The sequence below is a fragment of the Myxocyprinus asiaticus genome, chromosome 34 (genome assembly GCF_019703515.2).
Source record: "Myxocyprinus asiaticus isolate MX2 ecotype Aquarium Trade chromosome 34, UBuf_Myxa_2, whole genome shotgun sequence".
In the NCBI taxonomy this organism is placed as follows: Eukaryota; Metazoa; Chordata; class Actinopteri; order Cypriniformes; family Catostomidae; genus Myxocyprinus; species Myxocyprinus asiaticus.
The window spans coordinates 19335825-19360223 of NC_059377.1; the positions used below are offsets into that span (position 1 = coordinate 19335825).

General features: G+C 38.3%; 1 protein-coding gene across 2 annotated transcripts in view; it reads right to left on the reverse strand.

Annotated features, from left to right (window-relative positions):
* ctnnal1 (catenin (cadherin-associated protein), alpha-like 1) overlaps nt 1-24399 on the reverse strand; it is a 124231-nt gene that overhangs the window by 41420 nt on the left and 58412 nt on the right. For both annotated transcript variants that reach the window (XM_051671550.1, XM_051671549.1), the window contains exon 2: nt 11661-11850. In XM_051671550.1, the coding sequence (XP_051527510.1) occupies nt 11661-11850 (190 nt within the window). The remainder of the gene's footprint in view (nt 1-11660; nt 11851-24399) is intronic.

Consider the following 24399-nt stretch of genomic DNA (forward strand, 5'->3'; position numbering starts at 1 on the left):
CACTATCAAACACACTATTATGCAGAGACACTGACAGAACCTTGGAGACTGTGTGCATCAGGGTTTCCGTTAGCTGGAAATGTCCGACAAATAAAAAAATTATTTGCACTGCACTGCCACATAAGACTTTCCAAAAGAAGCCTGTGTTATTCCCGTCTAGCATACCAGTTTAAAACTCTTCCTTTAGTGCATCGGTTAATTAACAGGTGAGTAGATCCTGAAATTCATGCACAAACTCAACGGGAGAGTTCATTCATGATAACATGTAAACAAATAACATAAAAGAACGGCTCGCACCCGTTTGGGGTGATTCAATCAGAAGAGTACAAGTGTATCACCGTTATAACTGGTCATACTATGCTTCTTTTTTTTGACCACTTGTGTTTGGATTTCACGGGAGAGACTCTGGTATAATGACACATTAAACATTAGGCCTATGTCAGTGTATTATTACATGATATAGTGCAAAAAGTAAAAGAAGAATAAGAAAGCGCTTAATATGCGCACAGTTTCTCTTAATTATACTTGCATTTAATCTAAGCACAAACATGACATTACGAGCAGAATTCGAAGTAATTTAGTGTAATACCTGAATTAACAGAGCTTCAAATGTGCATGCTTAGAGATGAGATGAGTGGATTTTTTCCAATTAATCCGACAAACTTTATCATTCCTGGACACGTTGGCCAGCACTAAAACTCTGATTCGCAGTGCAAGGCAGGTGTTCAAATGGCCGCTGCAATCATGTTAAGAGCACTATCTAACTGTGTTTTTTGTGTGCTTACTTCATTCTAAATGTTCCCCTGCTTTGCTACATTGATAAAATGCTTGGCACAGGTCTCAGCATAATGTCTCCCACCATCTGCTTTCACGATGGTCAATGCATGGTTTATTCTATAAAGACGTGTGTTAACAGCGTTAAAAAAAATAGTGGCGTTAACTTCGACAGCTCTATATATATATATATATATATATATATATATACAGTACTGTGCAAAAGTCTTAAGATGTTTAACACAAACATTTGTCTTAAGATGGTTATTTATATCTTTAGCTGTAGTGTGTCAATAGGAAATGTACATTTTAGACTCCCAAACATTCCTTCTGCAAATAGAATAGAATAGAAGAACATGTAGCCCTGCAACAGATGGCATGGCCCCACAGAGACCCCCATTAAAGTCAGTCTGGGATTAAATAAAGAGACAGAAGCAATTGAGACAGCCTATATAGACAGAAGAACTGTGGCGAATTCTCCAAGAAGCCTGGAACATCCTATCTGCCAACAACCAAGGAAAACTGTGTCCTGGTGTACCTAGGAGAATTGGTGCTGTTTTGAAGGCGAAGTTAGTCACACCAAATATTGATTTAGCTTTTTTTATGTTTACTAGACTTTGGATGATGTTAATTGAAAAATTAAAACTAATTATGGCACTATTTTTGAAGAAATCCTCACTTTTTCACAAGTGCCAAAAACTTTTGCACAGTACTGTATATAACTTTTTTTTCTGAAGTATAGCTAGGTTAGATTACAAACTATACACACACATAAACCTCACAAGCCACTGAACCGATAACCTGTCCATTGGTGAAACACTTCTGTGCTTCTTATTTAAGGTCTGGTAAAAACAAATATACACCCATATAACATATATATCTTCTCTTCTCTCAAAAAAAAACCTTAAAAACACACCAACATGCATTCATAAACTGTTACTACTCTGTCAAGAATATCCCATTATAATAAGATCATTCTTGATCAGAGTACACCAGGGCACTCTTTAGAATCTCACACCACATCATTTAATTATTTACACACCAATCCATCACAGTGGGTGGTCACTTTGTAAACATTTATAAACTCTCACTCCTCTCAGTGGGCGTCCATAATAGGCCACTGTCTAACACACACAGGAAACACAGCCCTGTCCAGACACAAATGCTATATGTTGGCTTATTTTTGGTCAGGGCGGCAGATCTGGCGTGTCATGTCCCAGTTGGAACGTGTTGAAAGGACACTTGATGAGGACAGTTCCCAGCCTCGTGCATCTATAAAGCACTGTTATTCCGAGAGACAGAAAGACTGGCTCATACAAAAATGAAAAGAGAATGGGGAAAAGAGGGTGAGAAGTGGAGAGAGACACTCTGTTCCAAAACCTAGTGAGCTGCCTACAGATGAAGCATTGTATTATTAGACCTTATGAAATCTTATGACGAGGGCAGTCTTCTTTTCTTACAGTATATATTATAGTTCCTATAAAAACAGAAAGTTCAGGACATAGAGGAATTTTTCCTTTTTTAACAGCCTATAGGCTTACGTCACAGCCATGAACATTATTTGCTACTTGCAAGTCGGCATTCTTATTCTAGAGAGCATTTGATTGGGCAAAAAGCTGTGTGGTACAGAATGAGTCATCAACATTTTTGGTCAGTTTTCCCAGAAAAGAGAGATTGTACATTTTAAATCTGCAAAAGGGCTAATGTTTTGTCAACTTTTAAGGGTACCCTAGCATATAGATGACTTCAAAGCTACCAGACATGGACTAAAAGCCACAAAGCTCATAAAATTATGACTTAATGAGGTGTTTAAGGGCTCATAGGCTCTCCCGACAAAGGCTGTTCCAAAAAGTAGACATCTTAATTATGCTGCCTCCAAAGATATCACACTTTGTCCAAATGGTAAGGCAGCATCAATATATGGAAAAAGTAATTCCATATTGTATTGCAACACAGTGAAAAATTGTATCCAAGATGGCGAATGAGGCGAGAGATATATTCCATTTAATGCTGAAGAGTATCGTGATGAAGAGGAGGGTGGGGCCGGGCCGTGACTATGCACGCCCAGCCCCCAATTGGGCTAATCAGATGAGGAGAGGGATAAATGCGGCGGAACGCGGCAGTCTGGGAGAGAGAGAGCCACATGCAGCTGCCATGTGTGCGTTTGTGTTCTGTGTGTCTTTTTGTTTAAGTTCTATTAAATATTATTTTGACTATTCAGCCAGTTCCCGCCTCCTCCTTTCCCAACCTTAACCGTGTTACATTGGTGCCGAACCCGGGAAGGAGGAGGAATGCGCTGTCGTGGAGTCCTCGCCACTGCCATCCACCCAAAGGAGCAGCTGCGGCCATCCGCGGGGGGACGGAGGAGTTGCTGCCGACCGCCTGGACGCGGAGGAACGGCCGCCATTCACGAAGGGAGGAGGGGCTTGCTGCCGGCCGCCTGGAGCAGTGGAGCTGCTGCCAGGGGCGGAGGAGTTCCCTACCGGCCGCCAAAATGCGGAGGGGTGTTCCATCCCCCAGGAGTCAGAGGACTGGCTCCGGTCCACCCGGGGAGGTGGAGGAGTGATCGAGTCCACTCAAAGGGTGGAGGAGTGATCGAGGACCAGGCAACGGCGTGTCTGGGAAACCGGCGAGCAAGTTTTTTTCTCTCTCTCCTCTCTCTCTCTCACTGTCGCTCCACCTTGCCCTTTCCCTCTCCTCTTTTTTGTTTTAGTTTTTTTCCCCCTGTGACTATGCATGCCCGGCCCCCAATTGGGCTAATCAGCCGGGGAGAGGGATAAATGCAGTGGAACACGGCAGTTCGGGAGAGAGAGAGCCACATGCAGCTGCCATGTGTGTGTTTATTAAAGTTCTTATTAAATATTATTTTGACTGTTCAGCCATTTCCCGCCTCCTCCTTTCCCAACCTTAACCATATTACAAGTATATTACACTGAAAAATAGTATAATGTAATTAAAATGGGTTATGTAGTTTTACTTTTATTAGAGTATTGCACCTTTAGCTTAGCAACTTGCTAACTACCCTTTGAGTTTCCCATGTGGAACGCTACTTGTGTGGTGCACAGAGATGCTGCCTATATAGAGTGATTAAAATCAGTCACCATGATGGTTTGGATGTTGTCTTTGAAGGCAGCTGTTTATGTAGGCAGTAGGCTTAGAGGCAGCTTACAAGGTTTCAGAACAAAGCTAGAGCTTGTTTTAGTAATTGAAATTAGAGTATTTTCAGAAGGACAACTCTGTTTAATGCTTAGACAGACTAGTACTCTTGAAGACACTGTCCTGATTGCATCCGACAGCTCATCTTTGCCAAATATCAAAGCAGTTTTACAATCAAGATGCCTCATGTAGAACGCTGCACTGTGGGCCAAATTACATTGCCAATATGTGCACTCTTATCCATATTCATCTGACTGGGCATAATGCCAGAGATACGCACATTTCCCTGCTTTGTGGATTTTGGTCTCTTGTTTATGAACGGCCGTACTGCAACATTCTTGTTTCTGGTGGGGATTGTTCTCTACCTCAGTGTCTTTCCTGAGCTTTGAAGAGAACCTTTGTGGAAGTTTATAGCCAAATCCCTTTAGCAGCACAAGAGAAGGGCCCGAGGCACTGTCCTAAAAGGCTGGCATTTTGCTATAAAGAGACACAGGCTCAGGCATTCGGCTAGCATGTAGGGTATAACACTGAAATTTCTGCACTGATGGCATTTAAAGACATGCACCTCTCCATTTTATTTATTTATTTATTTTATTTTTTTTTAAGTAAAACACTGAAATTTCTGCACTGATGGCATTTAAAAACATGCACCTCTCCATTTTATTGTTATTTTTATTTTTATTTTTTTTTAAGTAAAACACTGAAATTTCCTCAAGTAAACCGGTTTCACTGCAGTATGCTGCAAAAGTTTCCTCTGAAACCCTCCAACCCCCAAGCTCCACAGGTCTAGCTCTGCTACACGGACACTGTATTTACGTCTAATTGTGCGGTGTGTGTCATACATGCTAATGCAGCATGTCTTGTGTTTTCCTAATTGTGGAGCAGGAGCATGTCCACATGAACTTTTTGTCATTTTCCCAGAGTCACTGCTGCTGCACAATCCAGCATGTTGGTGGCCCTAATCAACTGGCAAACACAGGTGCTGTGCTCTTTTACTTGTTTCATGCACAAAAACTCTGAATTCAATGCAAATATGCAGTAAATCAATAATATAGAAGCTGTAAATGAATTATTTTTTAGAAAATATATGTAATGTGCTGATACCTCATTTTATAATATACCTGGTATTTTATCTTAATGTGCATTATAAAATATGTATAGTACTGTGCCCTTTTACAGTATAATATCCTGGCATTAAAAACAGCAGTGAGGTTCGGCAATTCGTTTGAACAAGGCTCGTAGAGAAATAACACATAAACAGACTCTTTACATGCAGTGTAGACAAATGAATTTCCAAACCTCACTGCTATTTTACTGCAAGAAAAAAGATAACACAAAGTATTCCTGTAACGTTGCTCTTTTTCTCACGACGCACAAGAAACCCTGAATTCAATACAAATACGCAATAACTAAATAAAGTAAACACCATGAGGCTGTGTCTTCTTTTATATTATTTTTAATGTTATGGATCATATTTTATGCTATACCTGTTTTACTTAATGTACATTATTTCATCTGTATTTATATCACTGTACCTTGTGTTATATTATCCAGGCATTAAAAAAAGAAGCTGGGTTCAGGAGTTCGTTTGGAATATACTCATGGCAAAATACATTCATAAATATAAACACACGGGACGTATGCAACAGTGAAACATGGAAAAACATGAAAAAACATAATGAAACAGTTATGCCTAATTAGGTAAATAACTCCTTAACTGCATCAAATATATTAATCTCATGCATTGACAGCTGAATGCATAAAGACCCATGCAGTACACCAGAATAAATATTTGTAGAACTGCGTCTCCTACTGTGCAGGGGTGAAATTGTTTTTCATTTTATTCATTATGTCTCGGTGTGAATTGACCATTCGTATGCCGTTCGTTTAGCAAATTCGTCACAAATTTGGTGTTAATAGGCCTTAATTCAGTATGCTGTGCATGTTCTAGTAATAGCAAGTCTCTATACTTGCTCTGCAACAGCTGCGTAGCAGATTCTAGTCCGCCAAGATCAATATCCTATCAATATGTCATACACACATTTACATGCCAAATCTTTCTGAGAGTTGACAAGCATGACAAGCAGTGCACTTTAAAACCACTCATACTCAAAACACATCCGCCTATATCCTTCCTGCTGCTGAGAAGATGAAAGCAGATCCCAGTAATGTAGTCTGCACATCATTCAATAGACTCCTGCATTTAAAGAGGTGGAGGCCACTGTGTCACATCTGTGGTTATACCCATCATTTCTCAAATCGGGGCTTCCCCTTTTCAACGAAAAGCTCTCTTTCATCTAATTCATCTCACTCTCGGACCTCAGATGAACAAGTTGAGCTATTCTACGAATTTATAATAATAATACAATACATTGACGGAAGTCATAACTTTCTATTATAGCATTGTTCTTGCTGAACGCACGCAAACATGAACACACAGTGCAATGTGCTCTCCAATTTTATTTGATTGCATCAATTCATTTTGTTGCATTATGTAATCCTTTATTCATATCAGATCTACAGTATAATGCATGCAACATTGGTATTCTTTTTCTGTTTATACTGTATATTCAGCCACAAATAAGACAAACCTCCTTGGTCCTAAATGCATCTGCGACTCTATTGATCAAGTCTGGTGCATGACATTTCTCCAAAAAGTAAGATCTTTGTCCCCATGTGCACTTGCAAACTGTAGTCTGGCTTTTTTTATGGTGGTTTTGGAGCAGTGGCTTCTTCCTTGCTGAGCAGCCTTTCATGTTATGTCGGTATAGGATTCCTTTTACTGTGGATATAGATACTTGTCTACCTGTTTCCTCCAGCATCTTCACAAGGTCCTTTGCTGTTGTTCTGGGATTGATTTGCACTTTTCACACCAAACTACGTTCTTCTCTTGGAGACAGAATGTGTCTCCTTCATGAGCGGATTGATGGCTGCGTGGTCCCATGGTGTTTATACTTGGTGTTTATACTTACACTATTGTTTGTACAGATGAACGTAGTACCTTCAGGCATTTGGAAATTGCTCCCAAGGATGAACCAGACTTGTGGAGGTCCACAATTTATTTTCTGAGGTCTTGGCTGATTTCTTTTGATTTTCCCATGATGTCAAGCAAAGAGGCACTGAGTTTGAAGGTAGGCCTTAAAATACATCCACAGGTACACCTCAAATTCAGTACACCTCCTATCGGAGGCTAATTGGCTAATTGTCTAAAGGCTTGACATCATTTTCTGGAATTTTCCAAGCTGCTTAAAGGTACAGTTAACTTAGTGTATGTAAACTTCTGACCCAATCTGTCTGTAAACAATTGTTGGAAAAATTACTCATGTCATGCACAAAATAGATGTCCTAAACGACTTGCCAAAACTATAGTTTGCTAATATTAAATCTGTGGAGGGGTTAAAAAATTAGTTTTAATAACTTCAACCTAAGTGTATGTAAACTTCTGACTTCAGCTGTATATCTTTCATTCTGTCAAGGCTTTGATCATGTTTACATGCACTTCAGAAAACTGCTTATTCCAGGGTTTTGCAGAAAGTGGCGCTCTGAAACGTCACATAAATGTGAATGCAGCCATTTAAGGGATTAAAGGCTGTACAAGAGAAAGTGCTTTAACACACACGGCTTCTGTCAGAGAACATACCTTATGTGTCCATGTTAAAGCGTAAGTGAAGTTCTTATATTGTGCTCAAGTGCATCGGGGGAACCCCGAAGTCTGATGTAAAGGGAAACTACACTATTGCAACTTAAAGTTGCACTCAGTAACATTTTGTTTGTGTCATCTCTGACTTACAGTGACACCTAGTGGTGTGGATTCAGTATCATTCAAAATCAATAGTTTTCAGTAACAGATGCCATTGTAGAAGTTCACTATTCACAATCAGCATTGATTAATTTAATCCAAGAGTGAAAATGTCCAATAACAAGACAGTTACTGAGATTAAGTGAGTAGTATTCAACTGGTCATGTGATTTTAAAATGGCAGCCCCCTCCCCCATGTAGAATAAAACAGCTTTTATAAGGTTACTTATAGTAGTCCTCATCTCATGAGAGTGGTCATGATTTTATACATATGTTTCAAACTGCAATTAATTTCTTTAGGATTAAAACTTTTTTAATGGGTAAAAAATTACTGAGTGCACCTTTAATGTATCTGCCGCATTTACACAGCGCATGCCACTTTCGTGTCTTCAGCAGCTTTAAACAGCTTTCTGAAATATGTGTAAATGAGCTATATACACTATATCCTATTTCATATCCACAAAAGTTACGGACCCACTTTGTATTAGGTGGCCTTAACTACTATGTACTTAACCATTTGATACAATGTACTTATTATGTACATACATGTTGTTGCATTGTAATTACATTTAAAGTACTTGCATATAATTACATCTGTAGTTACACTGTTAACTTTACCCCTAACCCAACCCTTACCCCAAATCCTAACTCTAAATCTAACCCCTATTCCTAACCCTACCCTTACTCCTAAACCTACCCGTACCTCAACCTCAGTAGCAGCAAATGTGGGAATTTTGCAGAACAATCTGTAGTTACACAATAAATACATAGTCTGTATGTATTTACTGTTAGTACACAGTAGTTAAGGCCACCTAATATAAAGTGTGACCAACGTTATTACTCCACCCCCTGCGTATCGTCATTAACGACAGCTCTATATTGTTGAACCAACGTGGTTTGAACAACTGAGGTGTGATATAGTTATTACGGTTTTGGGAAACAGTCGTGACTAGTTAGTTTATTTCTCTAATGATGCATCGTACTATGGTAGTTAAGCACTGAGTTACATAGTTGAACGGGAAAGTGGTTGAATGAGCCCGGAGCACACAATATGTGCTGATGACCGTTAATGTGTTATGTGTACTTTTTGAAAGCAATTGTAAAATACAATTTTGCAAGGTTGGTGACTTTAATAATGGACTGGTTGTTCATATGGCAACGTGTAGTTAAAGATTCAGATGTAAATCACAGTTTACGAGTTTATTGTGATAAATCAAAATCAAAACAAAAAATATGTTGAAAAAACACAAAAATGTCAATGTGTTTGTGCTAAACTGTTTTCTGTCATACATGGACAGCCTGTGTTATAATCAGGAGGATTAAATGTGTGGGTGCAGCATTGTGAGGAGGAGTCTAATAACTAACTTGAAACCAGTCTAATTCGAGTGTTGTGGCAGATCTTTTGCCCTGGGAGGTATGAGAGGACTACCAACTATCTGTATTTATAGATACAGAGGAGAACACAGCTCCTATTATTTCAGACCAGAGAGACAAATTTAACCGCAACACTCTTTGAGCAGCAGACAGTAGGATTTGATTGACAAAGCGGTCGTTTTGCGACTAAATAATTTTAGACTCTCTTTTGTAACTGTATTTCTCCAAATATCATTACATTAATGATAGAAATCAGCAGGTCAGCCTGACCAAGCTATATGAGACCAGACAAGAAAACCACCTTAGGCTGGTTTAAGCTGTTTTTTTCATCGGGGGGTAGAGTGTTCATTGAGTTAATACAGGAATAAGTCATTCTGAAAAGGATCTGGTAGCAACTAAAGTGATATGATTTTAAAAGAAATTACATAAACATCAAGTCTTTATAAGAAAATTTACAGCTGTCATCTTACATAATATTTACATTCTACAGCTGCTTGGCTTTGTAAACCTCTTTAAAAAAGTCAGAACAGATCACATCTCTTCGTGCTTGTGTTGGTTATTCTGAGAGCAAGCACAACAACACTTTATCGGGAACGAGAGATATGGAAATGCACATTTGTAGGGTATTTTTAGAGGCAAACTCTTCAGAGACAGATGGGACATAGAAGCCTTACACAATAGGAGAGAAACTGCACCACTCTTCCTTTCACACACCCAGATACACTCAAGCAAACACACAAATGCACATGCATACAAAGAAACAAAGCCAAGGAAATGCTGCATTTGATTTTGTATCATGCAAGCAGCTGCATCCATATGGATGTGAAAGTCCCATTGAAATTAAATTAAAGGCTCTATATATATGTCATTTTGCATAGCATTCTAGTATACACCATATAACCATGTCGTTTACATTAGATTTTTCAACCAAAAAAAAACCATTTGTACTAAGACGTTTATTTTATATCTTCTGCTTTAGTGTGTCAATAGGAAATATCGTTTGGTTTCCAAACATTCCTTTTGCAAATAGAATTAAACAAGGAGTCCTGCAACAGATAGTATGGCTGCCACAGAGGCCAGATCTCAAAATCACTGAGTCAGTTTGGGATTACATGAAAAGACAGAAGCAGTTGAGACAGCCTAAATACAAGAACTGTGGCGAATTCTCCATGCTTGAAAAATCCTACCTGCCAACAACCTTGAAAAACTGAGAGAATTGGTGTCGTTTTAAAGGCATAAGGTGGTCACACCAAAAATGTATTTACTTTTTAGGTTCACTGCACTTTGCATAATAAATAAAAATGATTCATGGCATTATTTTTGAAAACAACCTCACTATACCACATTTTACACAACTGCCTAAAACTTCTGCACAGTACTATATAGTACTCACAGCTGATGATATACAGAAACTTGCTAGGTTAACTTTTCAGTGCACACATGGGATAATATGGGCACCAGTGATGAGCAATATTCAGAATTAAAGAATTAGCTCTCATTCAATTCATTACTTGGAATTTGAACTGAATTGGCCACATCATACAGAATGCTGAATTGGACGGAAAGGAATAAATAATCATGTTAATTAAGGTTTCCATCTCATAACTGTTGTCTGGCTCCATTTTCAAGATTTCAGGGCAAATTAAAGCATTTAAGGGAATGATTTGTTCTGCCTTCAGGGTCCATAAACTGAAATTTAGATTATTAAACACAATTAAATATATTTCATCTAAACACAAATTTCAATGGGTGGTATTTCAAATATTCATAATCAATATAAACTATTATCTATTGCTATTATGTTTTAATAGTAAACTATTACTTAAAGCAGAAATATGTAACTTTTTCTGTGTTAAAATTCTTTCTCCTTTTCCAGCTTAAAAAAATTATTAAGTAAGCTATTTGTAGGTTAATTTTTTTCGAAAATTGTAAACACTGTCTCTGGATAAAAGCATCTGCCAAATGAATAAATGTCTCAATGGTGATATAAATTTTGCTCTGTTTGTTTTGAGAGACTCGACATAATAACACTGACTCAACCAATGGCATGAGTTGGGGGCGGGACTATCTCTTTGTTTGACCAACGGCAGATGGGGGCGGATTCAGAAAGCTGTTTTAAAAACATCATTTATTTTTGCATTTCTGTTCGTTGGCGCAGAATTACATACTTCAGCTTTAAACTATTACTATTATGTTTCTGGAAATACTGCATATGTTTTATGTATGATAACATATGATATCATAATACAGTTACATTCATACAAAAAAAAAAGCAATTTCACCCAATTTCATATTTGATATTACAATTAAGAATTCTGCTTGCTATCGAGTTGAATTAAAATTTAGAAGGCATTTTTTAATCCATTTAATTAATTATATTCTGAATGTTGTACAACCCTGATGATCAGTCCTGAGTTTGTTGTGGTTGTTGTCTTACAAACAGACAAGTTGTTCTATGTTTAACTAAGCTTCCCACTTCCTGTTTTGTTGCCTGGTAACTTTATCCAGAGAGCTTCTTATATGTCAATACTCTTGCAGTTGAGTAGTTTCAGACTGACCTGCTCTCCGGGCCTCAAAGCAAGCCAGCCCCATCTCATCCTTTAAGTCTTCATTCTCTGCTGCAATGGCCTCACCCACGGCCACAAAACGGCCAACTGCGACACTGACTGCCTGCCCCACTCTCTGGATGGCCCGTAAGGTCTTCTCTGTCTTCTTAAGCTTGTCTTTGTGATTGATCAGTGTTGTAATCTGAAATGAGACAAATTAGGCAATGTTAAGCCAAATAATGTTGAATGCAAGTCAGAAACCTCAAAGAATCTGTAAGAAACTTGCAGAGTTTTAACAATATTCTTTTCAATTTTAATTAGAATCTGTGCAATAAAGGCTAGATATGAATTTCCACAGGTTTGTGACAGCTGTTTGCAAATAATGCCAAAAATTTACCACAAAAATTATTGCCAGTAGTTTCAAATAATTGCTGTTTATTTGCCATAAAACTGTTTGCTAGTAGTGGCAAATTGCCCATTGCTGCAAAAGGTTTACCACAACCGGTGAAGGGCTGCAAACTTCTCCAAGGGAATCCATGGATGTTAGGCATGGCAAACATTTGATGTGTATTGCATCATGGAAAATGTGAAAGTATGATGCAGGTATAATAGAGAGAAAAGACAACAGAGACAAAAAGAAAAAAAGTGAGTGGCCAAGAGAGGTGAGAAAGACTCCCTTCTCCTAATCCTCTTTATCACCATACGTTTAACGTCATCCCCTTTCGCACTTTCAGATACAAATCACAGCTACGGTCTTCTGTCTGCGTCAGGATTGTGTTCATCATTCATTTACCCTGAGCCCTTTACAATTTCTGCTCTGAAGAGCTGAAATCCCTCACCTCCTGCTGATGGGTAATGGCAGGTGGCCTGCTAAAGGCAACATTTAATTGGAGTACAACAGCAGGGAGCAAGGACAACACAAGAGCTGGAGAATAATGCTTGAAAACAGGCTGCATGGAGCAAACAGGAGCCTATATATGATACTGCCAACCAGTAAACAGCAACATAACAAGTATTAAAGAACTTTCACTAAGCAGCATGCTTTTATAAATTGGCTGCATTTCTATTTTAAAAGGCCTTTCCTATATTTCATATTTTAGGTTAGCACCAAACTCAATCAGCGAGAAAATTCTCCTACTCAGCAACATGCATTTCAGCATGCATTGTGAATGAACGTTGTTAGGATATATTTACATTCCTCATGAGTGAGTCATCTGGTTTGACATTTTTCATCAGCTCTCTGTCTTTTCTAAAACTGTTCAAATGCAATATTCATTTAAAGGGAGCACATCATTGCTATTTTGAATCAGCTTATTCAGTCACAACCATGAGCACACTAATATTTGACTGCCCATGTTTACACTTTAACATCAGAATTCACCAACATGGGCTGCCAAGTCACTGTGAAGTAATAACAAGAAACTAGGATAGATACTATTATTCCTAAATATCATAAGATGCTAAATATCATGATGACGGTGATAATTCCAGTTAGTATCTAGATGTTGGGGAAATATGCCAAACTTTTTGCTGTTCCTGGCTGTGTGTAGCACCTGCTACTCTGCATAGCCTTCCAAAGAATCCCAACATTATGAAAGAGTGACTGAAGTTTATTTTTATCAAGATCCATGATAATTTCAGTCTGATCTTAACACTCTGTTCTAACCAGATGTGATACGAAAACCGATAAAAGATATCTTATCAGTATAAATCTAAAGTTCTGTCCTGATCAGCTGCAACCACTAATGAGACTTTTTTGTTGGTCGGTTGGTTTCTATTTCTTCAGCAGCACACTGGCTAGCCCCACCCATCATAAAATCTCATTGGTCCAAAATCCACCTCCACATTATTGTATATTAAACAATAAAAGGCACTTTTAAATCATACGCCGAACGGTTCTCATTGTGTACCGATACAGGCTTGTTGGCACAGTCATGGTTACTTTTTTTTTACATAATTAGGACAGGCTGACTCGCCACTTCAGAAAAGCCGTTCCACCATAACGGTTCTCTGGCTGTCTCGTTTCGAGGCTGCATGCTAGGTAGGACACGTCCTTTGAAGGCTGCAATATACCGAGCGTCCACCTTTAAACAAGTATCGTTTAAACGAGATGGCCTTTGTAGGTCAAACGGAAACGGAATGTATCATGGTTGTTATGACAGCACGCCAATCTTTAACAAGCACGAGCGCTTTGTGGTGAGAAGGGAACACTACGTTAGTTTCACAGACTTGGTTCAATGAGCCTGTATGATCATGTAGGACATGTAACAGGTTGATTAATACACATCCTCACACATTTAACACACTTCTAAAGCTTAAGAAATGTGATATATAAAAATAAAAACAACCACTAGACATGCAATATGTGTCTTAACTGCTTAAATTGTTAACCCACATCCAATAAATAATAATATTCTTACTTCAAAATGATCATATTCCATTTCAAAACTTAATAACAGCTGTTTTCGATTGAACAATATTATTTACTGCATTCAAAATAAATGCAAAGACATCATTTTAGCAGTATGACATTATTTTTTATTCACTTATTCTTTCACAAACAGTAGTCCATGCACTGCGGTGGTGGAGACAGGTTCTGTTACTCCTGTTATATCGTATACGGTGGTCTTGATCAGATAATCTTTAGATCATATTTTACCTCATATCTGTCACAGCGACAGCACTTTAAATTAAAAACAGCCATTTGCGATCAGAGTTTGCGTGATTTCTTAGTAAAAAAGTTAATATCCACCAACAGCTGCTGCGGGTCAACTGTGTCTAATAGAGCAGATGTGATAACAATGACGGTGACCCGTGAATTATCATCATTTACGTAAAATCCTTTCCTCATGCAACGATCTGGTGGAAATTTAAAGAAGCCCTAGTCTACAATAATCTGTGGAAAACGAGGTGTTTCAACCCCAAAACAGCACTTTTTGGGCAGGTTTCAGCGCAATTTGAGCGAAGCGCCCATAGACAGCAGTTCTTTTCTGGGTAACCAAAAGAACCAGGAAAGGGTGGGGCAGAGTGTTTGTTTGTTAACAGTAACTTCATCTATAGGAAGAGTGGAACCGATGTTTTCTGAAATCGCGCTTTTTATGTAAATTCGGATAGTGCCTCATAAAGGGCGTATATCAGTGCTGCACAGAACTTTTTCCCAGAACGTTCCTGCGACCCTTAGCAACTCTTCCACGGCCCGGTATTGGGTCACGACCCAGGGGTTGGGGACCTCTGCCTTATATGATCAGTCAAACAGGGGTGTATTCCTATTCCACAGTAGGGATGGGCAGACAGATACTAAAAAATAAAAAAATTAAAATATTGATTCTGTAGTTTTGTTTTTTTAACTAGTGATGATGAATAATAATGCATCTTATAATCTTCGAAGTGGAAATAAAATAATTATTTTAGCTATAGTTGCATGGCACCGGATCTATTTGTCTTCCGCTCATCTTGAAGTGCAGAAATGCTAAAATACACTAGCAGGCAGACAGCGCTCACCCTTTCAGTCATAGCGCTCGTTCAAAGAGGGAGCAGTGCTTTCCTGAGATAATGACAGATAAACAGCATCTGGAGTCATTCACACTATGTAATGACAAACCTAGATGTGACATTTATTATAATGGGTTTGTGCGACCATTTTTACAGGTTATTTAAATTCAGAGTTGTTAAACATTGATAGCGATCTTTAATCCTCGTTAATAAATGATATCCCTTACGAGAACTTACAATGGATTTACTGTAGTAATATTGCATTACCATAGTAACCACGACTGTAGTAACCATGTTTTTTCTTCTTTTTGGCAGTAATTAATGTTTTGATACAATTAACCGTGGTTTACTACAGGATTACTATAGTATCCATATGGTAACTTGGTTTTAACAATAGTAACCATATAATAATACCTATGGTTAATTTTTAGGTTTTATGTGTAGCAGGTAAGTAAGGTTTTTTTTACTCATTGGATAAACCTGTGCTGGATTAGTTTTTCACAGGTTCGAAATTTCAAAAGCTCATTATTTCAATTCTGCTACAGTTAATCTTCCGTATTTGCTGGTTACATAATGCTTTCTACGTTATTCTACAACTATTTTGCCAAACCCATTATTTTTAAAGTTACATGCATTTTGCTCTCCAATCCTTTCACTGTTAATATATTTGCTGTCAGGGCAGCTTCCATTTTGCAGCAGGTAAGTAAGATTTGTTCACTCTTGATAAACCATGCCGGATTAGCGTTCTTGCAAAGCAGATACCGAATATTCAGACGACTGAAGCTTTACATGCTGGTTTTATGGTCTTTATCAGGGCTTCGACTTCAGACATCTTTCGCTTCACATACTTTAACCCCATTCAAGGTTGGGCATGGCGCCCTCCTCACCAAAGCAAACATCTATGCTCCAAATTATACCCACTCACCCCGCTGACTGGCCCATTCGGCCCATCTCTGTCCGGCTCACAACAGAGTGTAGAAGTAGTCCCCACATTTAATTCTCTGTCGGCAGGCTTATCTGGATCCTTCCAATATTTTAAGCTTCTGTCCATACGCACACGCTACGATTCTCTGCTCCTCTATTCCTGTCCTCTCACAGCTCCACATACAATGTTTAAACCATTTTGCCCCTGCTAGATTCAGCTAAAGATTTAATAAAGCATGGTATTGCCCCCTCTACGCTCAAAGCTTACAATTTCGCTTGGTCTCAATATTCTTCATTTTGCAACTTATTCCCAGTGTTAGTGTCAACTGTCTGTGCTTTCATTGCTTTCTGTTTTAACATCTGATTATTGAAACCTCATCCATTAATAAAATGGTGGCGGGCATTCAGTTTCACTCTAGATGTCCTTCACCATAATTCCCCAGTCTTTTCTCCTTTCCATCCAGCCAATTCTAAGAGGTATCAATTTTGTTTTTTAAACATTTCCCCTACCATTCCCCATATATGGCTTCCTATCACTTTAGACATTCTACACCTCCTTATCCACTCTTAGAGCAGGTTGTTTTTCTAAATTCAATGACATTCTTTTAGAAGCAGTTTTTCTCATGGCATTTTACGGCTTTTTGAGGTGTGGGGAATTCACATCATATTTTCTAGTTTTCCTGCCTTCTCGACATTTAACCTTTTCTGATATTCCTTTTTCTCCAAAAAATAAAAAAAATATTTCTTTATTTCTTAAACATTCAAAAACCGATAGTTTAGATCATGGTCGCTACATATTAATATCTAAAATTCCCAATAATTTTTTTTGCCCAATCAGGGCTCAAAAGCATTGCAAACTTTGGTTATTCTTTTCAAAAATATTGCATGACCAAATGCTCGCCCAATCAGGGCTCAAAAGCATTGCAAGCATTGGTTACTCTTTTCAAGGGAATAGCATAACCAATGCCCCCTTCCCTTCATGTGTCATAAGCTTTGGTTATCCTTTCAAGGGTATTGCACAACCAATGGCCCCCCTCCCTTTATATGTCATAAACATTGGTTACTCTCTTCAAGGGTATTGCACAACCAAATGTTTGCCCAATTCAGGGCTCATACATATCATAAGCTTTGGTTACTCTTGTCAAGGATATTGCACAACCAAATTCTCACCCAAATCAGGGCTCTAATGCATCAAACACCACAAACGCTGCTCCCCTCCCTCTTTTCCTCATAGCATCGTTATCCTTTCAAGGGTATTGCACAAATGATGCTCCCCCAACCCCATAAATTATATGTTTCTAACTACTCCGTTATCTTTTACAGATTGTTTCATGCCAACATGAAGACCCGGTTGGTATTCCTTATTTTATTTTTCCCTCTCTTTTGGGGGTCCTGGTATAAAAGTATTCTTGGGGTAGGCTCCTCACCCCTGCCGTCTTCCCCGGCAGGATTTGACGGTTCACTAAAAATTTTCCCAGACCGTCAGATGGAGGCTTATGCCAAAGAGACTTTACTTTATTATTTTATTGTTTATCAATAAATTGTTATTCCCTTTATGCTATGCTGTTCCGAGTCTTTCTGCTAGAACTACTGAATGCCCCTTTAAAGTATGTTTTATAATTACAATGACCTCTTACAGTGTCAAAAGATTAAGGAAAAATGTATTCCTCATGCCATGACATTATAAGTGGACCTTAAAGGAATAGTTCACCCAAAAATGAAAATTTGCTGATAATTTACTCACCCTCAGGCCATCCAAGTTATTTCTTTCTTCATCAAAATAGAATTTAAGATTTTTAAGATTTCATTTCAGGCCTCCTCCTTTAAACAATGCAAGTGAATGTACTCAATTTTTCTGATGGTCCAAAATGCATATTTAGGGTGCATCAAAATAATACAATTAAGAAAAGACAATTCAACTTTTGTTCAGCGCTCCTTCTCTTGTAAACATTGATGCACTTCCTGCCTCCTCCTCCACGCATGACCTTACCAACGAGCTTACATCATCCCTCTCATGAGCGTGCATCACAGAGATGTACAGAAGCGAACATTTGTAGTTAAAAAGTATATAAGTATTGTTTTGTTTCTAAAAAATAATCAATCGTTTGGGTTCAGAAGAACTTTATTTGTCGACTGGAGTCATGTGGATTATTTTGATGCACCCTAAATATGCATTTTGGACCATCATTTAGCAAATTTTCATTTTTGGGTGAACTATTCCTTTAAGGAAAAAGTATAAAATGCAACAAAAGCATAGAACGTGGCCCTTTTATGCTGCAGAGCCTTTGTTTGTTTTGTTTTGTGCTGTAATAATTCTGAAGAATTTGGAATTATTTCCATGTTGTATGTCTCTTGACAACACCCACAGAGAAAAGGCGTGAGGTGATAAATCGATGGGGAGGTGCCTCTACATCATACTGTGGTCCAGCGTTCAGACTGTCTCTGATACATCTCCCTGAAGATGGCTGTAATCAGACCCCGGATAAAAGATAAAGGGTCTTCTCCCTGTCTCACCGCTCCTGCACTGATATTAGAAGGCTACGAGCCATCCTGCCAACAAACCGAGGGCCATCCATGAGTCATAGATGGAGAAAATGGAACATTCCCCAAGGAGGAAAAAAAATCCTGTTTGAGGATAAGGGTGTGAGAGGAGCTGTGAACAATGAAAGGTTGAATGGTTCAGCGTGGAGATTACGTCAACAGTTCTGGAAGAGCACCACGTATAAGAGATGTTTATCTCCCAATCATTCTGCTGATGGTAAATGCTGGCAGGCCTCAGCTGTGTATGTAAATAAATGAGCGAGCGAATGTATGAGTCATAGAGATGGGTCATGATGGTCGATTAGTGGGGTCGACTAGTAAAAAAATTTGTTCAACTTTTAAAAACGTCTAACAACAAAAAAGTCGATTAGTAGGGTTGAACAGTTCACAGATTTAAAAAAATATATATTTTAAGTTTTTAGATTTTTAGCAGCAATGCTTTAATTAGCGTACTGCTGACAGTGTGCTGTCTGTGCAGTTTCCACCGAAAAGTTCTAGGCTCTCATCTTCAGGATTTTTTTAGGGGTTTTTTTAAAACCCTTTTAAAAATGCTTTAAAGCACCATCGCTATATCCATACACATTCATGCTGAAATTATAAAATGATCGCTATGCTTTTAAGATGCCGTGTCAAGATGAAAACAGTCCACCTTTTAAAAATATCCAACAATGGTTCAATCAAAGACATGAATTTGGGGCGGGACTACACGTTTGTCCAACCACCTATGTGTGATTCCAGCATGGCTACATGTTTTTAATGTTGTGGTTACACTCACATGTCTTTCAGTTATGGCAATGCTCCAAACTGAGACAGTGACCTGAGACCAGTTCTAGTCTTACTCACTGAAGTCTTGCCACAAAAACATGAGAAGGTCTCAGGACCTATGCACGCTACAACTTTTTATAGTATTTCCATATGTGTCTCTGAGTGAGAAACAGAGTGAGAGTGAGTGAAAGTGTGAGACAGCATGTGTATTTTTTTATGTGTCAAAAGAAGAGGGTGGTGGCACACATAATTTCATGTTGCTGGATTAACACATGGCCACTCGAGCTATGTCAACAGAAACGAAGCAGCATACAGAAACACATTCAGCACTGTGACATGACACAGCAATCGTTTCTGTCTAAACATGGTAGGCAGTGCCTGACTGAGCCAAAAGGCTATTTTTATGATGTAAAGATTAGCTCAAAATGTGCTCATTCAAATGAGCTACTTAACTACTTCCATGTGGCTATAGGTTTCCATTGCTGAAAAGGGTAGTTTAGACCTTAACTTCATGCTTCTCAAGGCTGGTTAAGGGCTTGTCTAGCTGGTGGATTTCTAGACTACAAAAAAATGCTGGTCTTTTCACCAGGGTCTACGGTTAAAAGAAAGTTACCTCTGTATGCCTTTCAAGGATATTCTTCTTTACCCAAGATTAAAAAAATATATAATTTTTAAAACTTGCTTGTTAAAACATAAGACCAGTGCTGCGTGACACTCCAACAAACCCCAAATAAATTGTATGCAGCCCCTATGAGGACAGGGTGGGAATTCTTTTTTTTTTTAAATATATTTTTACGTGCACTAGCAATAAGTTTTGCGTGCCCTCGCAATACTTTTGCATTCCTCTGCATTAAATTTACCATGATATTACTACAGTAACCATATTTTAACCTTGATATTTGTAGTGATACCATAGTAATAATACAGGAAAACGAAAACTATGGTAATAAAAATCATAATTTTGTGGTTATTATGGTTTTACTAAACAAATACCATAGTTTAACTATGGTTTTACTATAGTAATATTGTAGACTGTAGTATCCATAGTTTTTGACAAAACCTTTTCTATATTAATATTGTAGTAACCAATATCTGACAACAATGCCAAGCCAGCTAAAATGGTTGTAGACAACTGAAACCATTCTTCATTATGTGCACAGTGTGATCTGTTCCAGCATATACGTCATCATTGCCCCAGTTCTTGATGGCTCCATAATAAGAGGAGTATATAATCAAGGAACAAGCAATGCATTCCTCCAAGGGCCAATATATCAGGTCATTTGACAAAAGCTGGAAATGCCTGCGAGGATTGTAGACTGGGTTTAAAAGAAACAGAACAATAAAGAGTCTGGCTGTGCCTTTTGGATCTTTACTGTCTGAGATCTGAATTTGTATCTGAACTACAGAGTGCATTTTAAACTTTTTTTCTGTTTTCAAATATTTCTGAGTGAACTTCTGGTAAATGTTGCGTTAAACAAATAAAAAGGGTAATATCAGCAGTATATTACATTACTTTCAAATACAGACTATAAAAAAATGCATTCCCATAACAGTGATTCTAAATAAAAAAGTGTTAGTAACAAAAACAATGTTAACTTGTGCATGTTTTGTTCTGTACATCTTGTTAGAAGTGGAGCTCAAACTCTATTGTCTGGTCATGAATTTTGTTTTAATACTGAAATGGGATATTGCAATGGCATGTCATGACAAAATGTTATTCCACTTTGCCACCAATTATGCAGTTCTGCTGCCAAAAATATTTACTGTGAAAAACGAAATGCATTTCAATTCTCCATTTCATTGCAGTCTATCAGAGTGAAAGATGAAAGAGATCCTATTTAATTTCAACAGCCATATCAGTGGAGAAAGCTCTGTCACATTCAGCACTCTCTTTCAATCACATGCTAGGTTAAGGGACAGAAAGTGGTATGGAGTGACAGGCAGCAGATAAAAGTAGCATGAATTGGAGTTATATCTGATTAAAAAAAAGTACGAAATGATCACAGAAGTTGGCTTGCTCTGCAAAAATCCAGTCAACTGACTTTCTCACTACAAATAAATAATTGTACCTAAAATGACCTAAAAATTCTGTAAATGACAGAAAATCTTCAGGTAATGCAACATCTGATGACAACCTCTCTTAATCATGCCACTGGACAAAAGCTGCTACAGATAATATGGCCGATCATTATAACAAAATAAACCCAGAGAAGCTAAGGCTACTTACCGAATAGGTAAATAAATGGGCATGAAATATTGCTGAGTTTTATTTTATTATGTGAGAAGAGACCACAGAGTGCTACAAGAGAGAACACTAGCACAGTGTAGGAGACTGGTTGTCAAGGACAGCAGTTTAAACAGTTTAGCAATCATAAAACAAAAATATTTGAACTTATTTGAATTCTGAAATTGACCGATCAGAATCAAGTATTCCAGAGAGGCGAGGAATTACACTATTTAAAAGACATTTGCCATCCATTATATGTGAAAGTAAAATCAAACTTTAGTTAGCTTTGTAACAATTCATCACAATCTTTTTGGATGCATTTTAAAGGTAGGCTCAATATTTTTCAGTTTGATCATGGTCAGATTTTCCACAAACAAAGTAATTATTTTGCAAATACCTGCACTGAAGTATGGTTAGGGTTTTGGATATCTCTTTAGGGCTTTGTTGTCCAATGGCATTAGGCAAATGACCTTGATCTTTATGTTGGGCTACCCAATGCAACGATGAGAATATTTAACAAGGGAAGAAGTGAGGTCATGCTGAGTGTGCATTTAAATGCACTCAATAGAGTCTCTCTGCATTGCCATTGGCTAGATGAAGGTACATCAGGTTTTCTGGTAGAAAGCCAACAAGACAGAGACAGATAATTAAGATCATAGAGTGGGTAGTAAGGGCCAGGACTGGAGAGGAAGCTGGCACACAGGTACTCCTGCCAAGCCACAGTCAATGGCCAGTAAAGTACATCTCTCTCTCGCTCTCTCTCTCTATCTCTCTGAGTGATGTGCGGAGTGACTGGGAGGAGCATGTGAGTGTTTGAGCATGTGGCTGCTTTTTTGAGTGAGTTTTTCCTTTTTCCTATTTCTGTAATAATTTAGTTTAGTTTGTAGTTATTTCTAATTAGCTGTTAGGGGTTGTGAAAATGTCGGCAGACTCTGACGGGTTTACTACTTTAACCGCCCGGAACGGCTGTAAATGTATACCAGATGAATCTACAGTTGAAGACTGTTTGACTGCTATTAGCAGTGAAATAGGTGCTCGGAACATAATGTCAGCATCTAGAATGAATAAAGCTGTCTTTGTGTTTTTGAAAGAAGAGTCTATGGTTCATCATTTAGTAGAAGTCGGCCTATCTGTTGGTGATGCTTTTCTGCCTGTTTTACCGCTGTCGAGCTCTTCTAAAAAAGTAACTCTTTCCAAAGTTCCTCAGTTTATCTCTAATGACTCACTGGAGCGATTACTTGGCCGCTATGGTAAAATAGTGATACCAATTAAAATGATTCCCCTAGGTGTAAAAAATCCTGACTTGAAACATGTTATGTCCTTCAGACGTCAAACCTTCATGATTTTGAATGTTGAATTTCAAAACTTGGAAGTTTCTGTGAAATTGACTTTGTCAGGTAAGGATTATACCATTTTTATCAGCATGGACTCAATGAAATGTTTTTCTTGTGGGATTTTTGGTCACACAAAACAAAAATGTCCATCTAATAAGGTGGCTAAACAAAATGAGATGGAACCTAATATATTTCCAGAGCGAGTGGCTTCTACTTTGGGAAATATCAATCAGGATGTAGGTAATAAAACTGATCAGCGGGCTGTATCCGATTCTTTGTCTAAAGACAAAGAATATCCGAATGAGCACGCAGCAAACAGTCATGCTAAGGGTGCAGAAATGCGTTCAGTGAACGCTAGTGAACATGATAATGTCAGCAGTGGGGCTTGCGGTGGAACAGAGACCGCCGCTGTGGGAACCAGTGACCCAGAGTGCCCAGGGGAGCCAGGGGAGCCAGGTGAGCTCGCGGGAGCCGGAGAGTCGTGGGACTCGCAAGCATCTGTTGGCCTGTAACAGTGCACAGTGACGTGGACCAGTTCACAGAGAGAGGTGAGACTCAGTCTATAGATATTGATTCTGATAGTGAGGGATCTGATATTGTAGATTATCTCACTGATGTCAGTTCACAAGGAAGTTCTGCAGAAAAAAAATGCAGCCTTCAAATGAAGCCACCTTATTATACGGTACAACAAATCAACGATTTTCTTGACAGCACTTTCAATCAGCGAAGACCAAAATTAGAGAGGTATTTCTCTGATTTGCAATTTTTGGCCGATTCTTGTGTTATGGCTATGAGAAAGGCTTCATTGGAGGAGCTCGACCAGCCTAAACGATATAGACTCAAGAAACATGTGAGCACTGTTAAAAAAAGATTAAAAACTTGTCAAAAGAAATATTAATAGGGTCATGTTCATTATTAGGGTGATTTCTGGGGCTGTTGTATGCTTTTTCTATTCTTCCCTTATGGCAACCTTAAACATTGAAACATTTAATATTAATGGTTGTCAGGGTATAGAAAAGAGAGCTGCTTTATTTGATTATTTGCGTTTAAAGAAAGCAGATGTGATTTTATTACAGGAAACACATACAGATCAGCAGAATCAGTCACAGTGGACTGGTGATTGGAAAAGCAATGTTTTGTTAAGTCATGGAACAAACCTCAATGCAGGTTGCCATCCTTTGTTCCCCATGTGTCAGTAGTCAACCAGATATGGTTGAGGTTATGCCTGGTCAGATTCTGAGAGCTGATATTTCCTTGGGTGATACACATTTTTCCTTTTTTAATGTGTATGCTCCAAATGTTGGTCAAGAACATATTATGTTTTTCAGAATACTTTCTAATGCTTTATCATAGTGTCCTCAGGGAAATATTCTTGTGCTTGATGGTGATTTCAATTGTACTGTTAATCCAGATCTGGATAGGAATCATGATGAACCTCATCCATCTTCTGCTGAGAGTTTATAGAAAT